We start from the raw sequence: 25,654 nt of genomic DNA, 5'->3' as shown, positions 1-25,654 counted from the left end.
CCCTCTTGCTCACAGTTTCCTTTCGTAACTTCCGGGGATGGTCTCTTGTAATCACTCCTTCCCGCTGTTCAAGAGAGCAAAAGAACTCTCCAGTGTCAACCCTGTAACCACCTCTCAACAGTTTAAAAGTCTCAATCATATCACCTCTCCTTCTTCTAGTCACCAAACTCTGCAGTCCACATTTCCACAGCCGATCCTCATAACCAAAATTGTACGGTCCTGAAACCATCTTTGTCATTCGTCTTTGTACCCTTTCCACAGTTAATTTATCCCCTTCAAATCCTGGAGACCAAATCTGAGAACAATAGTCTAAGTGTGGTCTGATCAGAGACTTATACAATGGAATGATAACCCTTTTATCTCTGCAGGTTATGTCCTTCTCATAATTGCAGCAATCCTCTGTGTTACCTTCACCACCTTTGCAATATGTCCCCTAAATTTTAGGTTTCTATCAATCATCAACCCCAGATCTCTTGTTTCCCTTACTTCCTCCAGTATAACTCCTCCTATAGAGTATGCAGTGTCCCATCGATGTTTCCCAAACCTCAAGACCTTACATTTTGCTGCATTAAACTGATACTCCCATTCATTTGCTCATCTATCTAGCTTATTCAAATCCTCTTGCAGGGCTACCACATCTGCATTATTCCTAATAATCCTTCCCAGCTTCGCATCATCTGCAAACAACTGAATATTCCTTTGCAATCCACTAGCAATGTCATTGATATAAAGGTTAAACAATATAGGTCCTAGTACTGAGCCCTGTGGGACCCCACTTCTAATCCTCTGCCTCCATGAAACTGCTCCACCATACACAACTCTCTGATACCTATCAGATAGCCAATCCTGAATCCAGTTGACCAATCTGACATCCAGACTCATGTGCTGCAACTTAAATATCAGCTTATCATGTGGCACCCTGTCAAATGCCTTTGCTAAGTCTAAGAAAATTGCAGTACATGTTCTTGTAATTTTAATGTTCTTCTAACGTTCTTGTAAGTTTATTATAAATGGCTAGCATATTGCTAAAACAAGAGCGCTCTTTCACAAATCCATGTTGACTCTCACAAATAGCATTACCCTGATCTGCCCAATGCTGCATATGGTCCCTCACTACTTTCTCCAAGATCTTAACAACTACTAATGACACACAAACTGGCCTATAATTAGACACTTCCAGTCTATTACCACCCTTATGCAATGGCACTATCTTACCTTCCTTCCATTCCCTGGGCATCTTTTCTGGAGCCAGACTTTCATTGAAAAGGTTAAAGGCACTGTCAGTTCCATAGCACATTCTCTCAAAACGCGTGGTGAAATACCATCCAGTCCCAAAGCTTTACTAACATCCAGAGTACTCAGTATCTGAAACACACTCTCCTCCTGTGCCTCTAAACCTCGAACCTGCCCTATCCCTCTAGCATTAAAACTGACTTCTCCAGGATGAAATACTCCAATAAAGTGTTTATTGAACAATTCTACTATGTCCTCTGCATTAGTCACTCTATTCCCATTTTTATCCCACAATATCATTCTTCCACAGGCATTTCTCCTCCTATTGGCCATAGCTAAAAAATTCCCTGGGATTTTCTTTGGATCTTAGGGGCAATCTCCTCTCATATTCCAGTTTCACCTTCCTTACCACACTAGTCACTCTTCTGGCCTGTGTCTTATGTTCTTCACGCATCTTCTCTTCACCTGTCTCCTTATATCTCTTCCATAGCCTCTTTTTCGCATGCAATTCCTGTTTAATATTGTTTGTCATCTACTTTACTTCAAATTGTGTCCTCTTCTTCACTCGTGGTATACAACTTACCATTGCTGCTAACAAATATTCTTTCACAATTTCCCGAAGTTGACGTCTAAGACTATTATAATCAGATTCACTTAGTTTTGTTTCAAGCTAAAACAAAAATTTTCTAACTGATTCTCGGTGTTATAAGAGCCTTACTGATATATATTTCTTGAATAACTAACTTCCAACCTTTTACGATGATTTTTAAATGTTGTAACTTATAATCCTGAAATAAATGTTTAAGGTAAAAATTACCTTTTTTTTTTTTTATATACAATAACTCCATAAGACTGTGGGACATGATAATATATTGCCACGTATTCTGAAGGATTATGTCGGGGAGGTAACACCTGTCTTGACATATTTTTATAATACGAGTCTGGCACTCGGTCAAGTCCCTAAGGAGTAGAAGGAGGGCAAGATTGTGCCACTTCATGAAGGAGGTGATCGACTCCATCTCCTCTAGTTTGACTATTAGATATATGAGTTGGATATTAGATTAGTGCATTGGATTGGAGACTGGCTATCTGATAGGTATCAACAAGTTGTGTATGGGGAGCGATATCCAGTAAAAGGAAAGTCACTAATGGAGTGCTTCAGGGGTCTGTTTTGGGGCCATTACTGTTTAACTTGAATATTAATGATATAGGTGAAGATTTGGATGGAGATATTCAGTTGTTTGCAGATAATGCAAAGTTGAAATGAACCATGAAGAGTAGTGAAGATGTTGTGGCCTTACAAGAAGACTTGAATAAATTGAGTGATTGGGCATGGAAATGGAGATGTGAGTTCAATGTTACAAAATGTAAGGTTTTAAAATTTGGGAAACAAAGATGGGATGCAGAATTTATGCTTGGTGAGGATATATTGTTGGAGGTGGAGGAAATAAGAGATCTGGGGGGTGATACTGGATAAGGATCTGAAATTTAGGGGACACATAGCCAAAATTGTGAAGACAACACAAAGGCTTCTGGGAATGATGCGGAGAACACTGACGTGTAGAAGTAGGGAGATTCTTGTTCCGTTGTATAAGGCTTTGATTAGGCCATACATGGACTATTGTGCCCAGATTTGGTCACCTGGTTTTCAGAAGGATGAAGAGATGTTGGAAAGGGTCCAAAGGCGACTGACTAAATAGTTTCTGACCTCTGGAATGTTGAGTATGAGGAAAGATTGAGAAGATGCAATTTGCAGAGTCTGGTGGACAGGAGGAAGAGGGGAGATATGATAGAGACCTGCAAGTTATTAAGGGGTTGGTTGTTATAGGATCAATGCTGGAGAGGTTCTACAGAAAATAGTGGGAGATCCGGGGAGAACCAGAGGTCAACCCTGGAAACTGTATAAAGAGGGTATGAGTAGGGTAGTGAGAGGTAGGTTTTTTTCGTGCAGAGTTGTGAATGATTGGAATGCCTTGCCTGAGAGTGTGGTGTCCGCAAGGAGTTTGAATGTGTTCAAGGCATGGTATGATGAGCTGTGTGTGTGATAAAAGGACATCTCAGATGAGTCTTTGACTCCACGAGGCCTTGGGGTAATAATAATATTATATATATATACACACACTGCATATTTATTCTGATGGTTATATATAAACAAAAAAATATAATCATATACTTACCATATACAGAAGCGAACTGCACATCTTGTTTTAATACATAACGTAACATGTAATCCCAATTTTGTGTCTTAACAACAGATGCACCAGCCATTACCATTCGTAAAGTTTGAAGTTTATGGGTCTCTTCTGTAACAATAAATAGACATAACTGCATTTTACAATTGCTTTTATATCTTGTTAATCATAAACTAATGCCACACACACATATACAACAATTTTGTTTAATAATAATCCAAAGAAATTTGATCCCTCCGACTATTAGTAAAATGTGAGATTCATGAGAGATATTCTTTGAAAAAATTCAGTAATAATAGTGTATATTATAACAGTTTAAACAACAACGAAAAATATTTCTAATAAATTTTGCATATAGGTATCCACTTTTTTATCATTCTGGCAGTTGAGTTTATTATTCTGCTATATTAGTTTGAATTTCCTACATTGTTGGATCACATGCTATTTCAAACCAATATTATAATATATTATGTTGTTGCAATATTCTATGAGATGATCTAGAAACATCATAGACATTAATCTATGATTAAGACATCAAAATTAAGATTATTATTATTTTGAGATAAAAGTGTAATACATAGAGGTTGTACATATTTCAACAAATACAAGGATTCGTTTGGATTAGGTTAGACTGTATAGAGTTATGGCCAAAACAATTAAGACTGTGAGGAAATTGTATTTTATCTGTTAATTATGTGTTAATCTGGCTGATTCACCTATTTTAAAGGATAAGATGCTGAGTTTTGGAGAAAATTATATGTCAAGAAATTACATCATATTGCGGGTGGTTTATGTTATATTATATTTATTTGATAGGCTAAAAAAAGGGGGGAGATATGATAGAAACATTTAAGTTGCTTAAAGAGTTCATAGGATGCAGGAGGCAACATTTCAGCACTCAGCTAGAGGGAACAAGAGGCCATCCCTGGAAGTTGAATGAAGGTGTGGTTAATGAGGATGTGAGGACTAGAATTTTTGCTTGGAGTTGCGAATGAGTAGAATGGGTTGCCAGAGTCAGTTGTGAGTGCTTTGTCTGTTAATTGGTTCAAGGATATGTAAGACAGATTGTGTGGAAAGTTTGGTCTCCTATGATGAGTCTTTGTACTCCATGGAGGTGCCCGTACAATAATAATAATTATTATTATTGTATGGGAAAAGATAGACTTCAATTGGGTTTATATAGATCAAATTTATTTGAAACTAAGTATGAAATACTGACAAGTTTCGCCAACTTAGCTGTTTGGCTTCTTCAGGGTAAAAAAAAAATAATAGATACAGAACAACTTAAATACTAAAACTGTTCATGAAGGAAAGACCTGAATACAATTGCATTTTTTACAAAAAACAGAGGAACGCAGACATCACACGCATGGAGCACGTATGATGTCAATTGTTGTTATGCGGGAACATTCTGTAATTAGCAGCAAGATTTAACTCTGGCATGCTTAAAGATCTTATGAGGGTCTTCCAAATATCAGGCAGAATTAATCCTTGGTTTTTATTTGAGTTGTGTTCAGAACAGATAACTGTTATGGCTTCTTTTATGATACGGGAGCGGAAATCTTCCTCTAAGTAAGGCATGGAGCTTTTGTCCCATTCTATGGAATGGTTTCTCCTGGAGAAATGAAGTACTAACCCTGAATTGTCTTCTCTGTTATTGTTTACGTCTCCTACTTGTTCTTATTTTCTGATTTCCAAACTTCTAGAGGTCTGACCAATATAGTTTAATCCGCATGAACAGGGGATGTTATAGACGCAGACATATTTGAAGAAAGCATGACTGTCTTTCGGAGATCTTAAGAATTGGCAGATAGTCTTTAAAGGCTTAAAAGTCACTTGTATTCCATGTGGCTTGAGAAATGTAGCAGTCTTTTTGGAAACTGTCCCAGTATAAGGAATTGTGATGGTGGAATTATAACACATTTCTTCAGATTGTCATTGTGGGCAGTCACAGAAACCTATCTTATAAATCAATTTTCTTGGGTAACCATTGCCTATAAGGTTTTTTGATAACAGGGATAGTTCATCTTTGAGATCTTTATCTTCTGTAGTGATGTGAGAGGCCCTATTTTTTAGCATGTGTATGATGCTTAGTGTTTGGGAAATGTGGTGCGAAGATGTGAAGGGCAAGTATCAACCTGTGTTGGTTGGTTTGCGATAGACTGTAAGACTGATGCACCCATCCATTTGTTTCTTAACTGAAGTGTCCAGGAATGGTAATTGTTTGTCCTTCTCAAGTTCTAAGGTGAATTTTATTTTGTGACGAAAGGAGTTGATCTTGGTAAGAAAATCAAAAAAGATCCTTTTCTGTGTTTTTCCATATAATAAAAATAAAAATATTTTTATAGTTGTTCTGTATCTATTATTTTTTTTAACCTGAAGAAGTCAAACAGCTAAGTTGATAAAACTTGTTGGTATTTGTTACTTAGTTTCAAATAAATTTGACCTATATAAACCCAATTGAAGTCTATCTTTTCCATAGTTCATTTGGTGCAAAAATAACTTTTAATCATTATGAATAGTCTTCATGGGGAAATAAAGCACCAGGTATGTAGATTTGAGAAACTTAAATGCAAAAAAGCCAAACTGATTAACCACCTCACTTTCTTAAAAAGATGCAGGAACTATAATATCATTCCTAAGTTTCTCATTATGAAAGACCAGTTCCATTCAAGTAGGGCTCATCATCATCATCATCAAATTCCTGACATGTATCCTCAAGGGATGTACAGGATATGATAGTACTACATGAAAAATTTACATCATTACTAACTTCCTATCTAATATTTTCCTCCAAATCAGTCTGTTACTTGTCAAGACTTCAACATTATCAGATCTTATATTTCTATCGTCTAAGGCACATTTGTACCGTATCAATCCACCTATATCTTGGTCTTCCTCTGGGTCATTTTCCTGCCAACCTGGCAGAGAACACTTGTTGTGCTAATCTTTCCTTGCCCATTCTGTTTAAGTGACCATACCACCTGAGATTAGCTCTGCTAATGCATTCCTGGATGCCGACAATGTCAAGTTCTTTCCTAATATCCTCGTTTTTAATATGATATTGCTACTGATGCCATCTGTTCATGCCTCTAATCTTTTTAGGACTCTCATATCTGCGATCTCTAGTCTTTGGTCAAGTGTTTTACTTTTGACCCAGCTCTCAGATCCATGAGTTAAAACTGGTTTAAACACTGTCTTGTATATATATACAGCTAATTTAATATTCCGACTAATTTCTCACTTATTCCATACGAATTAATTCAATCGACTTCCTACCATACCAGCTTTGTTGATTCTGTTGTCTATTTCCATATTTAATTTACCATCTTCAGTAAAAATCGTGCCTACGTAGCTGAAATGTTTTACTTGTTCCACAGCTTCCCCGTTCACAACACAATTGATATTTTCAAATTCTACCTATTTTCATTGTCTTTATCTTTTTAATGCTAACCTTCATACCATATCTATTACAACAGTTATTCAATTTAGTCAGGGACTCTTGCAAACTTGTAGCGTATTTATTTAGAAGTATAACATCGTTTACATAAAGCAAACAGCTGATATCAACATCTCCAATTCTGATATCATGTTTAATACCACTTTCCTTCATAATGTGATCCATATAGATAATGAATAACAGAGGGGATAATGTACATCCTTGTCTCACACCAGATTTAACATTAAACCTTCTTCCTGTACTTCATTCAATTCTAACTGCTGACTTACAACTCAAATAAAGACTATGTATTGCTTGATATAATGCCCGATTGACACCATATAACTGTAGCGTATTGAATAGCTTCTCTTTTGGCACCTTGTCATATGCCTTTTCCAGATCGACAAAACTTAAATACAGATTTTTTTATATTCCCATGCTTTCTCAACTATTTGTCGTAAAGTGAAGATCTGATCCTGACAGCCTCTGTTTGGCCTGAATCAAGCTTGTTCTTCACCAAGCTTTTCTTCCACAATTCTTCTCAACCGTTTCTCAAGTATGCTTGCATAGATCTTGCCATGAACACTCCGTAGAGAAATACCTCCGTAATTCTCACATTCACTTTTATTTCCCTTTTTATATATGGGTACTATTAGAGGTCTACTCCAATCATCAGGAATCCATCCCTCTGTTCAGGCATTCTGAACTATGTAGTGCAGCCGCTGTAAGACTTTTATACCACCATATTTCAGCATTTCTGGTCGAATATCATCTACTCCTGCTGCCTTTCCACATTTCAAGCCTTTGATGGCTTTTTCTATTTGAAGGATGGATATGTATTCCTGACTGTATGCCTGTTGAGTGTTTTTTACCACTGTGCTATCACTGTTTGTTTCATTTTGCAATTTTTCGAAGTAATTACTCCATACTTCAAGGATATTTTTTTCTCCTGTTTTCATGTAACCTTAATCATCTCTAACTCCTTTTACAGCACTCTTTCCTCCAATTCTAAGCTTCTTCAACAACCTCCAGAATATCTTACCACCTTCTTGATATTTATTTTCTATGTTCTTGCCAAAGTCCTCCCATGACTTTTGTTTAGCTAGTTTTACACAGTGTTTAGCTTTCTTACATTTGTCTCTGCATTCTCTAAGAGCACAAGCTGACTTATTTGCCAGGAACTTTTGATATGCTTTCTTCTTTTCCTTCACTGCCTCTTTAACTTCCTGTGTCCACCATGTAGTTCTGATTTTTCTATCCTTGCAGACAACCTCACCACATGCATCTCTGGGTGAATCACTCAGGGTGTTTCTTCAAGGCTTGCCACTGAATCTCCAAGGTTTGGTTCCCGTTCTCAAACTTTTTCATTTTTTCTTCAATAATCTTTGTGTATCTTAGTCTACAGCTTGCATCTGAGAGCTGCTCAACTTTTATTCGCTTTAAAACTTTCTTACATATTATTCTTTTCAATATATGAAATTCAATTTTATCCTGCTCAAGACTAAATAGTGATTGCTTCCAATTTCAAATCCTCTGTACACTTTGGTGTCCTGCACCAGGGAGAAAACATCACTATCAACAATAACATAGTCAATGAGATTTTTCTTATTCCTTGCTTCTTCTCTCCATGTGAATTTGTGCACATTTTTATGTTGGAACATGGTGTTAGTAGTAACCAGTCCATGTCCTAAGCAGAAATCCAACAGGTATTTGCCATTATCATTGGCTTTGCTCTTTTCTCCAAATTTTTATAAAATATTTTTGTGTGTGTGACAATCATATCCTACTCTGCTATTTAGATCCCCAACAAGGACCAACTTTTCCTTTTTTATTGTGTCAGTTGCTTTTTCTAAAGCATCAAAAAATTCCTCCACTTCTACCTTAGTAGAACCTTCTGTGGGACCATAGGCACAAATAAGTCTCATTGTCCAATTCCCCATTCCGATATTTGCCCACATCAGTATACTCGAGACTGCCTGCCATTCAAGAAGATTAGCCTCGTATTTTGTATTGAATACTATGGCTACTCCTTCTTTTCCTTGATTTTCATTTCCTGAATATAACATTTTGTATTTATTGCTCAGAAAGATCTCACCAGTTTTTGTCTCTTTGTTTCAGTCACCTCTATTATGTCAATCTGGTACTTATCTAATTCCTCAGTTAAATCCATTTCTTTGCCATTCAGGCTTCTTATGTTGATAGCACTGATCTTTAACTCTTGTGATGTTGAGTTGGGGTGTGCTTTCAGATTTGTTCCAGTAGCTGACTTTTCGCTGTTCGCCCTGGTTCCCTGGCGAAAACAACGGGGGCCTTGTTTAACCGGCAACGCCCCAGCCGGCATGAAATTTTGTCATGTTGTACCATCATTTTCTATATTGGTTTAAGCCAATAAGAATACAATTTTGTCGGCTAAATCCCAAATTGCCAGCCCATCCTCATTCATTTGGTATCCAGGTAGATACCCAACAGGGTGCACCACGAGAAGGTGAGGATTGGACATTAGGTCAGAAGCCCTGGTCAGTTCTCTGCATTCCTTTAATGGCTACGTGAGGTCTCCTCTCGGTTATACAGCTTTGGGCCTTAAGCACCCCTTCACGAAGAACTAAACAAATATATTTCAAAACATCCTTAGCATTTTTACGTGAGCACATACAACATATTAGATTTGAATTAAGCAAAGTAGATATGCAATGCTATCACATATATGAAGACATCTCCAGCAATAATGACCAAAACCTATGGTCAATTTTAGACAGAATGATAAATAATAGTTTTCACAAGGCCTTTTCTATCAGCAAGCAAAGCCAAATTGAAAAATTCAAAGCTGTTTATGAAAAAAGTTATAAGTCAAGACCTAATCTACCATAGAACACAGTAATCTTCAATTTCTCCAATCACGTTTTAACAAAACTAGAAGTTAGTATACTTAAGAAAGAGTTCAACATTGCCATTTCCCCTGACCAAATTTCTAAGGTGGACATCATGTGTAACATAGAAAAGGCGGTTTCGTCATTACCGGAACCCATAGCAAATGATCTCAGACTGAAAAGTGCTATCATTCTCTCTTCTTCAAGAGCTCCAAACAAAAATATCGCACCATTAGAAAAAAGAGCTATGTTTAGGTTGAATCAAAATAAAGAAATTATGATCTTAAAAGCAGATAAAGGGAACTCTACAGTTGTCTTAAACACCAGAGATTACAAGGAAAAGATCACAGACTTATTCTCTGACACATCTACCTACTGTGTTTTAGATTCAGACCCCACAGGGAAAAAACACAATGATACAAACAACTTGTTGCATAATATGGACAGCTGGCCAACAGACTTAAAACGAAGATTAAAGTCGTTGCATCCACTAATGCCGAGACTATATGGCTCTCCCAAAGTTCATAAAAATGGAATACCGCTGTGCCCTATACTTGATGGAATTAATTCTCCCACATAATTATTATCGAAACATCTCGTAGGTCTCCTTAAGGCACACATCCATAATTTGGATACCTACATAAGAAATTCACAACATTTCGTCGAAAAATTGAGGAACATCTCGATCTCGTATACAGACATTCTTGCAGGCCTGGATGTTACATCATTATTTACAAATGTTCCAGTAGATGAAGTAATCAGCATTTTGAGAAACCTCTTCCCTCAAGACATTACTTCTCTTTTCCATCATTGCTTAAAATCTAATTTTTTCTTATGGAATGAAACAATCTACCAACAATTAACAGGCCTTGCAATGGACAGCCCTCTTCCCCCCCCCCCTTGTGTGGATCTCTTTATGGAGAAACTTGAAAGTAAAATTTTGTCTCAATTAGACCCTAAACCCACAGTGTGGTGGAGATATGTGAATGATATTTTTATTATATGGAAAAACAGAGAAAAGGATCTTTTTTGATTTTCTTACCAAGATCAACTCCTTTCGTCACAAAATAAAATTCACCTTAGAACTTGAGAAGGACAAACAATTACCATTCCTGGACACTTTAATTAAGGAACAAATGGATGGACGCATGAGCCTTACAAGTCTATCGCAAACCAACCAAGAGAGGTCGATACTTGCACTTCACATCTTCGCACCACATTTCCCAAAAACTAAGCATCGTACACATGCTTAAAAATAGGGCCTCTCACATCACTACAGAGGATAAAAATCTCAAAGATGAACTATCCCTGATATCAAAAAACCTTGTAGGCAATGGTTACTGAAGAAAATTGATTCATAAGATACTTTTTTGTGACCCCTCCCCACACACAACGACAATCTGAAGAAATACGTTATAATTCCAGCATCGCAATTCCTTATACTGGGACAGTTTCCAAAAAGACTGCTATACTCCTCAAGCCACATGGAATACGAGTGACTTTTAAACCTTTAAAGACTGTCAATTCTTAAGATCTCCGAAAGACAGTCATGCTTTCTTCAAATATACCGGCATCTATAACAACCCCTGTTCGTGCAGATAAAACTATATTGGTCAGACCTCTAGAAGTTTGGAAATCAGAAAAACAGAACACGTAGGAGACGTAAAGAATAATAGAGAAGACAATTCAGGGTTAGCACTTCATTTCTCCAGGACAAACCATGCTATAGAATGGGATAAAAGCTCCATGCCCTACTTAGAGGAAGATTTCTGCTCTCGTATCATAAAAGAAGCCATAACAGTAATCCGTTCTAAACCTAAATAGAAACAAAGGATTAATTCTGCCTGATATCTGGAAGACCCTCATAAGATCTTTAAGCGTGCCAGAGTTAAATGGTGCTACTAATTACAGACCGTTCCTGCATAACAACAATCGACATCATACACGGTCCATGTGTGTGATGTATGCGTTCTTCTGTTTTTTTTTGTAAAAAATACAATTGTATTCAGTTCTTTCCTTCATGAACAGTTTTAGTGTTTAAGTTGTTCTGTATCTATTATTTTTTTTACCCTGAAGAAGCCAAACAGCTAAGTTGGCGAAACTTGTCAGTATTTCTTACTTGGTTTCAAATAAATTTGACCTATATAAACCCAATTGAAGTCTATCTTTTCCATAGTTCATTTGGTCGAAAATAACTTTTAATCATTATGAATAATAATTATTATTATTATTATTGAATACTTCAATCAAGTGCAAACAAACAAAGTCTGTGTATGAAGTATCTTCACAACTAGCCTACTCGTATACATAGGCTATGGACATCAGTTGCCTGATGTTGTTTAATTTTGACAGTATATATCAGAACACAAAATTATAAGTAAATAATTATTTAACATACAAACTTATTGTTTTAATACTTACCATGTATGCATGGTAAGATGTTTGTATGCATTACAATCTGTACAAACATCTTACATTCTTTGCCTAGCAGTTTCTTATTAAATTAGCAAACTTATTAAATAATAAAATAAGATCAACAGAATCCTATATCAAGAATAGTCAGCACTTTGTAAATAAACTCCAAGCCATTAAGATTGCACCAACAGACATGCTAGCCAGTCTAGATGTAGTATCCCTTTTCCCCAATGTACTAGTAGAAGAGGTAATAAACATCATTCAAGACCTCTTTCCTCTAGACATCACACAGATGTTTAAACACTGCCTTCAGTCTAATTTCTTCAAGGTTAACAACACTATATACCAACAATTAGAGGGCCTAGCAATGGGAATCCCGCTATCACCATCTTGTGCAGACCTTTTCACGTAAAAACTGGAAAAAGAAATTCTCTCCACAATCTCTCCGATACCATCTATATGGTGGAGATATGTAGATGATATTTTCATTATTTGGCAAGACAGCTTAGAAAATCTAAAATCGTTTGTGAATAAAATCAATCGTTTGTGAATCAACTCAATACATAACAAGATAAAATTCACTCTGGAAGTGGAAAACAACAGCCAACTGCATTTTTTAGACATCTTGATAAAGAGACAATCAAATAGTGTCACATTATATATTTACAGAAAGCCTACAGACACTTGAAGATATCTTCATTATACTTCAAACCATCACAGGACACACAAATTGAGCATTATCCACAAGTTGAAAAATAGAGCCCGAAAGTTTATATAAGAAGAGGAGGATACACAGACTGAACTCTCACTAATAGCCAACACATTATCACAAAATGGATTTTCCTCCAAACATCATCAAAAAATATCTATACGGTGACAACCCCAGACAAGAAGAAATCAAGCTCCCAGCACATTTCTACTGTAGTGATCCCTTCCATCAGGTCAATTTCTTATCAAATAGCCAGAATACTAAGAGCCTACAATATCCGAGTAGTCTTCAAACCAACCACCAGCATCAGACAGGTTTTAGGATCCCTAAAAGATAAGGTGCCATTCTACAAATATCCAGGAGTATATTACATTCCTTGCTTCTGTGGTCTTGCCTACATCGCACAAACTTCACGGAGTTTAGAGACTAGACAAAAAGAACATGTTGGTGATGTAAACCACAACAGAAGTATTTCTTCCGGCTTAGCACATAATTTCTGTACATCTAACCACATGATATAGTGGCAAAACAACTCCATGCCATATTTGGATGATGACTACAGACATCGTTTATTCAAGGAAGTCACAATAGTGTTAATAATCGGCGGAAACCTCAACAGAAATCGGTACTATTCTGAACAGTTCGTGGAAAAACCTAATCCTCTCTCTAAATCCATCTGAACTACAGCTAGCCAGTAATCGCATTGTGCGTTTACAACAAACACGCATGCGTGATAATGAATAAGAACAATAAGTCCTCTCAGTCTCTGTCACGCGAACGTTAACCTTAGCTACTAGATTGTTTACAACGTTTTTATGTTCCTTTCAATTTGCATTTACTAGTTTTTTTATGTTTTTCCGTCAATGCCTTGAAAAAGCTAGACAGTTATTATTATTATTAAACAAGATCTCATGGAGTCAAAGACTCATCTGGGAGGTCCTTTTATCACACACACACACACATCTCATCATACCATGTCTTAAACACACTCAAACTCCTTGCAGACAACACACTCTCAGACAAGGCAATCCAATCATTCACAACTCTGCACGAAAAAACCTGCCTCTCACTCCCCTACTCACACCCTCTTTATACAGTTTCCAGGGATGACCTCTGGTTCTCCCCTGATCTCCCACTATTCTCTGTAGAACTTCTCCACCATTGATCTTATAACAACCCCTTACCAACTTGTAGGTCTCTATCATATCTCCCCCTCTTCCTTCTCTCCACTAGACTCTACAAATTACATCTTCTCAATCTTTCCTCATACTCAACATTCCAGAGGTCAGAAACTACCTTAGTCAGTCGCCTTTGGATCCTTTCCAACATCTCTTCATCCTTCTGAAAACCTGGTGACCAAATCTGGGCACAATAGTCCATGTGTGGCCTAATCAAAGCCTTATACAACGGAACAAGAATCTCCCTACTTCTACATGTCAGTGTTCTCCGCATCATTCCCAGAAGCCTTTGTGTTGTCTTCATAATTTTGGTGATGTGTCCCCTAAATTTTAGATCCTTATCCACTATCACCCCCAGATCTCTTATTTCCTCTACCTCCAACAATATATTCTCACTAAGCATAAATTCTGCATCCCATCTTTGTTTTCCAAATTTTAAAACCTTACATTTTGCAACATTGAACTCACATCCCCATTTGCTTGCCCAATCACTCAATTTATTCAAGTATTCTTGCAAAGTTTACTAGCGAAACTGGTAGGCAAAGAATGTAAGATGTTTGTATGCATTACAACATGGTCAGTATTAAAACAATGTTTGTATGTTTAATTTTCAAACTATCAGATATGTTTAATTTAAATAATTATTTATTGACTTATTGCTGATATTTCACTGGTGTTATAACCAGCATTTTCAGAGAACAAAAATTCAGTTTGTCACAGTACGCAGGACTACAACAACATGGTGTAACAAAGGGACTAGTTTACAAAAATTTGTAGCAATAACACAAAGACTAAAGTCCTAATTAGGCAGTCTCTATATTAAAAAAGAGAGAGAGAGAGAAAGCAAGTACTAGACAGAATGATAAATAACAGTTTTTACAAGGCCTTTTCTATCAGCAAGCAAAGCCAAATTGAAAAATTCAATGTTCTTTATGAAAAAAGTTATAAGTCAAGACTTAATCTTCAATTTCTCCTGGACACTTATGTCTTATATCTTAAGCTGACTGTCTCCCAAATCTTAGGCAAATTTATACAGCCATATTTGTTGAGATTCAGAGTTTGTTTCAAGGCTTCTAACCTTGAAATACTCCAAATCTCAACAAATATGGCTCTGTATAAATTTGCCTATGATTTGGGAAACAGTCATCTTAAGACATAACTAGTATCTGCTTTTTTTTCTCTCTCTCTTATTTTTTTAAATTTTAATATAGAGGGAGCCTAATTAGAACTTTAGTCTTTGTGTTGTTGCTACAATTTTTTGTAAACTGTCCCTTTGTTATACCATGTTATTGTAGTCTCGCGTACTGTGACAAACTGTGTTTTTGTGCTCTGTAGATGCTGGTTATAACACCGGAGAAATATCAGCAATAAGTTAATAAATAATTATTTACTTATAATTCCGTGCTCTGATATATACTGTCAAAATTAAACAACATGTACGACGAACACGTAAGCCTTTCTACACGTATCAGTTGCCTTAGTATCCCCATAATGAAAAACACATTTCCTTTTGAGCATGTGTATTGCTCTGCATTAGGGGAAGGATCACTTTTGACATCACCTCAACAGCCTACAATGAGGTGATGTCAATTACCAATATATATGTATTATTTAAAGTTGGTAAGCATTGACATCACCTCATTGTTTACCAATCTTCCCTTAAATGACACCTTATACTCATAAAAACGTTTTTCCTTCTGATATCTTAGAGCTTTTTTCTTTGCCATCAATTTTGGTAATTTTTCTTGGAACAAAATCTACAAACAGATAGAGATAACTGCTATGGGTTCCTCCCTCTCACCCCCCCCATTGCCAATTTTTACATGGAAAATCTTGATAAACGAGCCATAGACTTAGCCTCTCTCAAACCTTCTATCTGGCTGAGATATGCAGATGATGTGTTCTCTATTTGCCATAATGGCTCAGACATATTAGACTCCTTCCTCAGTCACCTCAATAGCCCACATCCAAGAATCCAGTTTACAGTGGAAAAGGAAAATAACAACAGTTTACCCTTCCTAGACACCTTAGTAACATGTCTTCCTAATGGTAACCTTTCCTTCTCTGTATATAGAAAACCTACTCAGACAGCAGACACATTCACAAACTCTCCCACTCCTCTCAACAATATGGCATTATTAGGACTCTAATCGATACAGCCCACAGGCTTTGTTCTAGTGGAACATCCCTTTCATCCAAACTCAACCACATATACAACACCCTCCTTTTCAATGGCTACAGCAATTACAGAATTAAAAAATGAATCAGTTCCTCTCCCATTCCATGGTGACCTCTTCAGAAGGACTTCAGAAATGCCATCACCATACCCTACATCTGTGGTGCATCAGAAAAATAGCCAGGTCTTTAAAAAAGTACAACCTCCACACAGCGTTTAAGTCCCACCGTAAACTTACTATCCATTCCATCAAAGATCAGCTCCCTCCTCTCTCGGTGCCTGGAGTAATGGAATAGAGTACCCTGTTCCTACAAGCTGCTTACTTCAGATAGACAAGTAGATCTGCAACCATCCATTTAGAAGAACACAAATCATACATCTGCAATCACAACTGTGGTCAATTTGGCCTTGTAGACTATGTTTTGGATACAACCTACAGAATCTCCTGGGAAAAAAAACACCATGCTCCACCATAGTAAATTCAAAAAAGAAAGACTGTTTTTAGAATCTCCAGTGGCAATCAACTGAACTGAATTTAAATAAATACAGCTGCATAAAACTTCCCAAAATTTGGGAAACATTAATTATCAGAGATCTCACTTTACATCCTAGGCTACCTACAAATGCTCATAGAGGCTGCACCACCTAGAAAGGACTTTAGAGTCACCCACATGTTTTACTTAGCACTGTATTCTATTTGAGTGTATTGTTACAAAAGTTATTTGCAATTCCTGAAGATGTCTCAGCGACTGAGACAAAATATCGAAAGCATTAAAATTAGTTTCAATTCTTTCCCAGTGCTGCAAACATTGCATTAAACCTCCAACATGATGTCCTCACAGCACTTAAGCTTCAACACACAGACCCACTCATTACACAGGAAACACCATCACAAGTTTGGCTGACAAACTTGTCCTTAACATTAAATTCCTCACCTCTGTTTACAACATGCATAAAATGACCACTGGATGTTCTAACATCACTTATGTATGTAAATCTGATGAACCATTCATGTATTTGTCCATTATGGACAAAATGGAAAATAGCTGATAGCTGTGATTTTGACATGACATCAAAAGTTTCATCCAGAATAATGGCTGCAATTTCTTTTTTTATAGCATCTTTAAACATCAGATGTAGTGCTACTGATATTCTTTTGTACTGAGGAAGAAGTTCACATTTGAAATCCAGTCAAATCTTTTAAATAACTGTCTAAAAGAGGATCCATTCTCATGGAGCACATTTAAAAATTCAATATAATTTCCTCGATTAGCTGAATCTTCAGACTCATCATGTCCTCTCAAAGGAAGCACTTGCTTAGCAAATAACAAACAGCATCAATTAATCTTTTAAAAATGTCTCTATTTTTCGTTACCTGTTCATTATGATGGATAACATCAATTTATTATTATTATTATTATTAACATTTGACCTCCCACAAGGAGTCAGGGACTCCTTGTGGGAGGTCACACTATTGCACACAATGCTCATCCAACCATGCCTTAAACTGATTCAATGTGTCTATACCCACAACACACTCAGGCAAAGCATTCCACTCACCAACCATGCTCCAAGCAAAGAACCTACTCCTCACTCCTCTGTTTGCACCCTCCTTATTCTACACCCCTCTCCCATTCTATGAAAAATTTCTTCCATGTCAACCAGATGACAATCCCTGACTAGCTTATATGTCTCAATCATATCCACCCCCTCTTCCTCCTATTCACGAGGCTCTGCAACTTACATTTTCTCAATCTGTCCTCATACTCCACATTCCAAAGACCACTGACTACCTTTGTGGATCTTCTCTGGACCCTTTCCAACATATCTTGGAAACCATGAAAAGCCGGCGACCAAATCTGAGCACAATAATCCATATTAGGCCTGATCAAGGTCTTATACAATGGAATCATAACCTCTCTATTTCTGCATGTCAGGATCATCTGCATCATTGCCATTATGAGAAAGGTGGAGATTTATCTACATGGCCTTTCGGCGATGTAGAAAAATCTCCACCTTTCTCACTTCTCCTAAGGACAAGCTTCCACACCTTAATTATCCAGGAGTCTACCAGATTCCGTGCTCTTGTGGATTATCTTATTTCGGACAAACAGTAAGATCTGCCTCTATTCGGCTAGAAGAACACCAATCTTATATTGAATACTTTAATCCTGAAAAGTCTGGACTTACAGAACATGCTATCTTCACTAGACATAGAGTTCACTGGAGAAAGACAAGAGTCCTTCACAAAAGTCGGTTCCTCATGGAACGCCTTTTTTAAAGAAACATGTGAAACTTCATTCTCCTAACTTAAACAGATCCGACGGCTTACATCTATCCCCTTTATGGGAGATAGTACTTTATAAATCAGCTAATCTTTCCTAACGTTTTATTGTATACTGTTTTTTTTTTAGGGGGGGGGGAAATTTATTGACCATTTAGTTATCTTACACCAGCTACTTAGGTGGCGCTTTTTGGAATTGTCAGTTATTGTTTAATTTGAGCTTAAAATGTACTGAAGATGCCTGAGTTTTCCGTTATTAATTTTGTATCGATATGTCTACTCACGGTATACCTATTTTAAATCTTATTGTCCTGTTATTATTATTATTGTTCCAGGCAACTCCAAGGAGTCGACAGACTCATCGAGGGAGGCCCTAACATCATGTCAAGAACAAATATTCGACATTGACACAGTATCTATCATACCTTGCCTTGAACTCATTCACGGTCGTAGCACCCATAACAGACTCTGGAAGCTTATTCCACTCATTCACCACTCTCCAAGTAAAAAACCTAGCTCTAACACCCTTGTCAACCACGCTCTTGCCCAGCTTCCATGCATGGCCCCTAGTCCTCCCACCACCAGTCATATTTTCAAAAATATCTTCTGAATCAATCTTGTAGAAACCCTTCAGTAATTTGAATGTCTCAATCATATCACCCCTCCTTTGCCTATCGTCCAATCTCTGCAACCAACAAATCTTCAACCTATTCTCATAAGGTTCATTCCACAGACCTGCTATCATCTTGGTCACTCGTCTCTGGATCCTCTCCACTTCCTCCCCATCACGAAGAAACCCTGGTGCCCATAACTGGGCACAGTAGTCCCCATCTGGACCCTCTGTATTGAGCCTCTTATCAAGGCTCAATACAGAGGAACAACAACTTGTTTGTCTCTGCATGTTAAAGTATTTTTCAGAAGCAAAGTGATTTGATGAGCTAATTTAGTCACTTTTGCAATGTGCCCCCTAAATTTCAATTCCCTATCCACCAACACTCCCAAATCCCTGGCCTCATCAATCTCCTGGAGTACTGTTCCACCAATGCAATACACTGCTGCTATTCTTTTCACCCCAAAGTGCATAACCTTACACTTTGCCACATTAAATTGACATCCATTTTTCCTAGCCCAGTCCTCCAAACTATCCAAATCATCCTGTGCACTCACAATTGCTCTACCGAACTTTGCATCATCAGCAAACAAGTGAACACTTCCTCTCAAATCCTTTCCTATATCATTGATGAACAAATTGAAAACAGTGGTCCAAGAACAGAGCCCTGCGGCACACCACTAGTTACAAGCCATCTTTTAGACTCCACTGCTGAATAAACCACTCTCTGGTATTTCTCCTTCAACCACCTTCCTATCCATCTCACCAACCCTATATCTATCCCCATCTGCTTCAGTTTACTGATTAGGGTTCCATGTGGTATCCTGTGAAAGGCCTTGGGCAGGTCCAGGTATCACTGTAAACCCATTACCCCTATCCAGTTCAGCTGTCACTGTGTTATAAAACATGAGCAAGTTACTGAGACATGATCTACCCTTCACAAAACCGTGTTGTCCCCCATACAATATCCCATTTTCATCTATCCAATCCTGTATTCTTTTCTTGACTAATTTCTATAAGAGCTTGAAAATGATTCCTGATATGCTAATCGGTCGGTAATTTACAACAGCAGTCTTGGAACCACCTTTATGCAGTGGAACTATTTTCCCCTCTTGCCACCCCCTTGGGACTAACCCAGATCCGAGACTCAAATTAAAGAAAATGGTCAAGGGTAATGACAATTCTTTAGTTGCTTCTCGTACGACATGAGCTGGTATACCATCCAATCCCACGGATGTATTGACATTGAGGTTATGCAATAGACTACTCACCTCCACTTCATTCACCACAATTCCCTTATAATCTACTGGTTTATTCGTTTCTGCAATGTCACCACCTGGTTGATATATACTTGCAAAGTGCTCACTCAGTAACTCAACTATATCAACTGATTCAGTTACCTCCCTACCATCGGCATTCTTTAAAATCATTCTGCCATGTACATTTTTCCTTTTACTTGCTACATATCTAAAAAACTGTTTAGGATTCTCTTTAGCCTGCATGGCCAATGTTCTTTCGTAATCCTTTTTTGCTTTTCTTACCACACTCGTTACTCTTCTGGCCTGCGCTTTATACCGTTCATGTGCCTGCCAGTCGCCTTTCTCCTTAAATTCTCTCCATAGTTGTTTCTTTTTTTGCAGCTCAAGCTTAATGGTGTTATTCATCCATTTAACCCCTACTTGATTTATTATTCGGACTCTAGGTATACAGTCAGCCATTGCTTCATGCAAGCACTTCTTAACTGCCTCCCATGCACTATCAACTTCTAGTCCTTGCAGTTGTACATGCCATGGCACTGAACCAATCAAAACTCCTAAGCTTGTCATACTTTCCAGCCCGATAATTCCACATGTACCCTGTCTTAATTGAAAATTCCACACCTTTAGCCACCTCCCAAGTCAAGACTCTATGATCACTCTCACCAATTGGTGGTAATGTGGTCATATTTGTTACAGCCAAATCCTCAGATGTAATTACTAGGTCAAGCACTCTCTCACCCCTAGTATTTTCCATTACATGCTGTCGCAGATAGTTATCCCTTAATAACCGTATAAAATCCAATTCCTTCCTCCCGTGTGTCCTCTCCTCACTGCAATCAATGCGACCACAGTTGAAATCTCCCATAATAATTACTCTCCTTCCACTCATTTCTTCTATTTGCTTGTGCATACTGTCACCACCATCTTTTCCATCACCTGGTCTATAGCAGCACCCAATTGTATATTTAGTTCTGCTAGCAACAATCTCACACCAAATGGCCTCAAATGTGCTCTTTTCTCTATCCTGCAATTCAACTTCTATTCTCCTTGGCTGTAGCTCATCAGCTATCATCAACAATACTCCTTCCCCCATTTTATTCTCCCTGTCATTCCTGAACACACTATATCCATCACATATAATCCTGCTAGCTATATCATCTACAGTCAGCCATGATTCACTAATACCAATAACCTGTGGTCTGGATGTGCCAACCATGGCCAAAAACTCTTCCTTCTTGTTCCTAATACTCCTAGCATTAGTGTACATGAATTTAAGACCCCCCATTAGCCCCAACCCTACCTTGATGTCTTATATTAACTATCCCACTCTGATTTGTTGTCCTTATTCGCTCGGGCATATTATATTCATTCATACATTCAACTGCCTCCCTAAGGACTGTATATCTACCCTCCCCCTTAATAAATCTAGTTTCCCTGAATTTGCACATCCACTACATTCAGCAACACTTTCTCAAGTCTCCTTACACCGTAACCATTCAAATGCAAGCCATCCATCTTATATAGATCCTTTCACCCATCGAACTCACTCCACACATCCACAAATTCCACACCACTCGTAAGACATAACCCACGCATAAAGTCATTCGCAATTATGGCCCTCCTTTTAAACATTTCAATGTCATACCGTGGCAAAAGACTAATCATTCTAACTCTCTCACTCTTTTCTTTTGCTACCTCAAAACAATTCATTCAGGTCTTCTATCATTTCCATTTTATCTCCTTTCAAATCATTCGTACCTGCCTCAACAATCATTTCTTTCACCCTTTCCTTTTGCTCTCTAATAGACTCAGTTACATCCTTTATGGTCGCACCAGGTTGGTACGATTTTGTCAAATCCTCTACTAACACACCTCATACTAACGAGTCTCCATACAGCACTCTATCCTTCATTTTGTTCATGTTCACACTCACACGCCTATTTTTCCTGTCATACTTTTTATTATTGGCTGGTTCATTCAGTCGACTTTTGCTCATACGCTCTAGCTGCTGTTTTGCCCTTTGTATCGCACCATTCAACAACGCGATCTCACTCATTGCATCTATCTCATCTTTTTTATTCTCTGTAAAACTATTAATACTATCATTCACACTCTCACAATTCTCTGGTACAACCTCGCCGTTTCTTGTCATATCCCTATTTTCTTCATTCTGAAGTTTGACAAAAATATCATACTCACGATCCGAAATAGACTTCAATTCCTCATTCTGCCTACATTTTCTACACACATTCACTCCTTTATTATAATTTAACCACACTCTGACTGCACTCCGCAAAGCGTACATTTCACAGATAGTACACTGAATCATCTCCTTTACATTACCGTTCTTGAAAGAAGATGGCAAACCATCATTACTGGCCACCATTTTCCTTCGTACTGGAGCCATACTTACCAGTAACGTATTTTATCAAATTATAAATTATAAACACCAAAAACACACAAACAGATGCACTAAGATACGCAAGGCAAACAAACAAAACTACGCAATATTAAAGTAAATTTATCAACGATAACTGAAAATAACGCTTATCTTATGAGGAGCTTTCACGAACACTACACACTACGAATCCCTCTAGCGGCGACTTCCCAACATAGATTATGTTATAAAACACTTTAGCAAACTAACTACACTAATAAAACTACAATAATATACTAAAATTACACCATTAAATCTAACAAAATATTTAATAAATCAAGAAAAATCACAAATCTTTCAGGAGCTCTCTGACAGTACATCTCTTCACCAGCTAGCCTAAGACTCTTGTTAAACAGGCATGCCAATACTACTGCCATTTCCCTGGAACATCATTCCCTTAAGATGTATGCCAATATGTCATCAAATCCTATTGTTTTATTGACATCAAGTTTATTTATTTCCTCAAATACCTCTTGCTCACTCACAATTAAGCCATCCTCTCCTATGTCCTCTACACTTAAGTTCCTCATGATTCAAGTCCTCTTATAAAGCAATAACATCTGCTTGACTCTACATTGCTCTCCCCAGTTTTGCATCATCTCCAAACTGCTGGATATCACTAGTTAAACCCAACCCAATATCAACCCAAAATGAACCTAATCAGGATAAAATTACCCTTATAAATTGATCACGGAATACCTCAACAATGTCTTCTGCAGCAGTTACCTACCACTTTCATCGTTTAACTTCATCTTACCATGATCATTCTCCCTTGTACTTGCCACATATCTAAAAAAAACTCTAGGGTTTTTGCTTTGCCTGTTTTGCCAATTTCTGCTCATACTTTACTTTTGTTTTCTTTACTAATTGAGTCACTCTCCTGGCTCATTCTTTATGCTCTTCATGTGACTGATTACTACCATTATTCATCTTGTACTTCCTCCAAAGTACATTCTTTTTCCAGATTTCATGTTTACGCTCCACATTCATCCATTTTACACCTACCTTATTCAATCTTTTGGCCTTAGGAATACAGTCATACATTGATGCTGTTATGTATTTCTTTGTAAGTTCCCATGCAGCATTTATTTCCTTACCACTCAACTTCTCATTTCATGTTATAGCTCCAAGTTGTCTCCTAAGCTTGTCATAATCACCAGCCTTATAATTCCACATATATCCTTTTCTCACAAAAATCTGCATATGACTAGCCACAACACAGGTGATTACTTCATGATCACTTTCACCAATTGGAGAAATGTGAAACCTCACTAACAATTACGTCCGCTGATGAAATAATGAGATCTAGAACTCTTGATCCTCGCATGCCCTTCTGTACGTGCTGTCTGAGATAATTATCTCTCAATTTTCCTAATTCCCAGATGCTATCTCTTCATTCCAATCTATACCATGATAATTAAAATCACCCATAATAATTATCCTTCCGTTGTTCACTAATCCAAGTTATTTATACATTTCATCATCACCACCTTCCACATTCCCAGGCATATAGCAACATCCAACTAAATATGTCTTCCTCTCAACCTCCACGTTACACTACACTGCCTGATAATCATTGCCACTATTTCTCCTCTTTCATATCTACTTTATGTGAATTTAATTCCCCTGCTATCATCAGCAGCACTCCTTCTCCCTTCTTTCCTTTTCTATCCTCACAAAAAATACTGTACCCTTCCATTTCTATTCCTGTTACAATGTCATCTTCATTCAATCGTGTTTCACTTATTCTAATGATTTGGGGGTGAATAAACTCAATCACTGAAACCATTTCATCCCCTTTATTCCTGATACTTCTGGCATTTGTAAACAAACACAACAGTTCATTTTTAGGTCTATAGCCAGTCCTACCCAAGTCATGTTTTAGTTGTGATTTCCCCACTACACCTGCTCAACCATCTTTATCACTGCTTATCACATACATCTGCTCAGTCTCAACTTCTCCCCACCAGATTGCGATATACTCCATCTTCATAAACACATTCACTGCCACTTTCAACATTCACAATTTTTCATTGTTTTTCAATCAGCAAATCGTTAAATCTCACATTTTGAGATTTAAAGATTGAACATGTCAATGGGAGTGCTCATGTTTTTGCACTGCTGCTGTTAAATGGTTAAGGTCGGAATATCCATGCTTGAATAAGCCTTTCTCTCTGGAGAATAATAAACAAGGACAACAAAAAAAGGTCTTGACTGCACTTCACATCCAGTTAACCATTGTACTGTATTGTATTATGAAATAGAGAAGGGTCTCATGTATTCAGTTTTTGCATCTTTGTGCTTGCTGAATAAATTTCAAAGAGAAGGATGAGGCTTACCTCCTTCGATTACCATCATATAATCAGCAAAAGTTCTGCCAGAAAAGAGGACAATTCATTAGATCATCAACACTATTTCCCATTGTAAATATGGGTGAAAAAGTTATAAATTTATTGAAAATTCTATATTAAAATTTGTCTATATTATATATAAAACTTGCCAACACGTCAGTTTACATACAAAACAGATGAAACTCAGAAAACAACAACAAAAAAACAGCATCTCATGACAAATGACAACACTCAATTGGATTGGTTGAAAAAATAACCAATCCCAGCCACTAGGTAATACTGTCTCAGAGTTCACACAGCCTCACCTTCTATGCAGTTTAATCATTATTTTTATCCCAAGACTCATGGAGTCAAAGACTAATCTAGGAGGTCCTTTTGTCATACACACAGCTCATCATACCACACCTTAAACACACTCAAATTCTCTGCAGACACCACACTCTCAGGCGAGGCATTCCAATAATTCAAAACTCTGCATGCAAAAACCTGCTTCTCACTCCCCTG

At 37.4% G+C, this 25,654-nt stretch overlaps 1 protein-coding gene across 2 annotated transcripts in view; it reads right to left on the bottom strand.

Annotated features, from left to right (window-relative positions):
• Positions 1-25,654, bottom strand: part of LOC150110047 (acetoacetyl-CoA synthetase-like) — a 515,069-nt gene that overhangs the window by 254,390 nt on the left and 235,025 nt on the right. For both annotated transcript variants that reach the window (XR_016548138.1, XM_090390896.1), the window contains exon 12: positions 3,411-3,536. Coding sequence is in view for 1 of the 2 variants with exons in the window: in XM_090390896.1 (XP_090247022.1) it covers positions 3,411-3,536 (126 nt within the window). In the remaining variant the exon portion in view is untranslated. The remainder of the gene's footprint in view (positions 1-3,410; positions 3,537-25,654) is intronic.

Source organism: Typopeltis vanoorti, chromosome 1 (genome assembly GCF_054136105.1).
Source record: "Typopeltis vanoorti isolate ZY-2024b chromosome 1, IOZ_Tvanoo_1.0, whole genome shotgun sequence".
In the NCBI taxonomy this organism is placed as follows: domain Eukaryota; kingdom Metazoa; phylum Arthropoda; class Arachnida; order Uropygi; family Thelyphonidae; genus Typopeltis; species Typopeltis vanoorti.
This window is presented reverse-complemented; position numbering and strand designations above follow the sequence as displayed.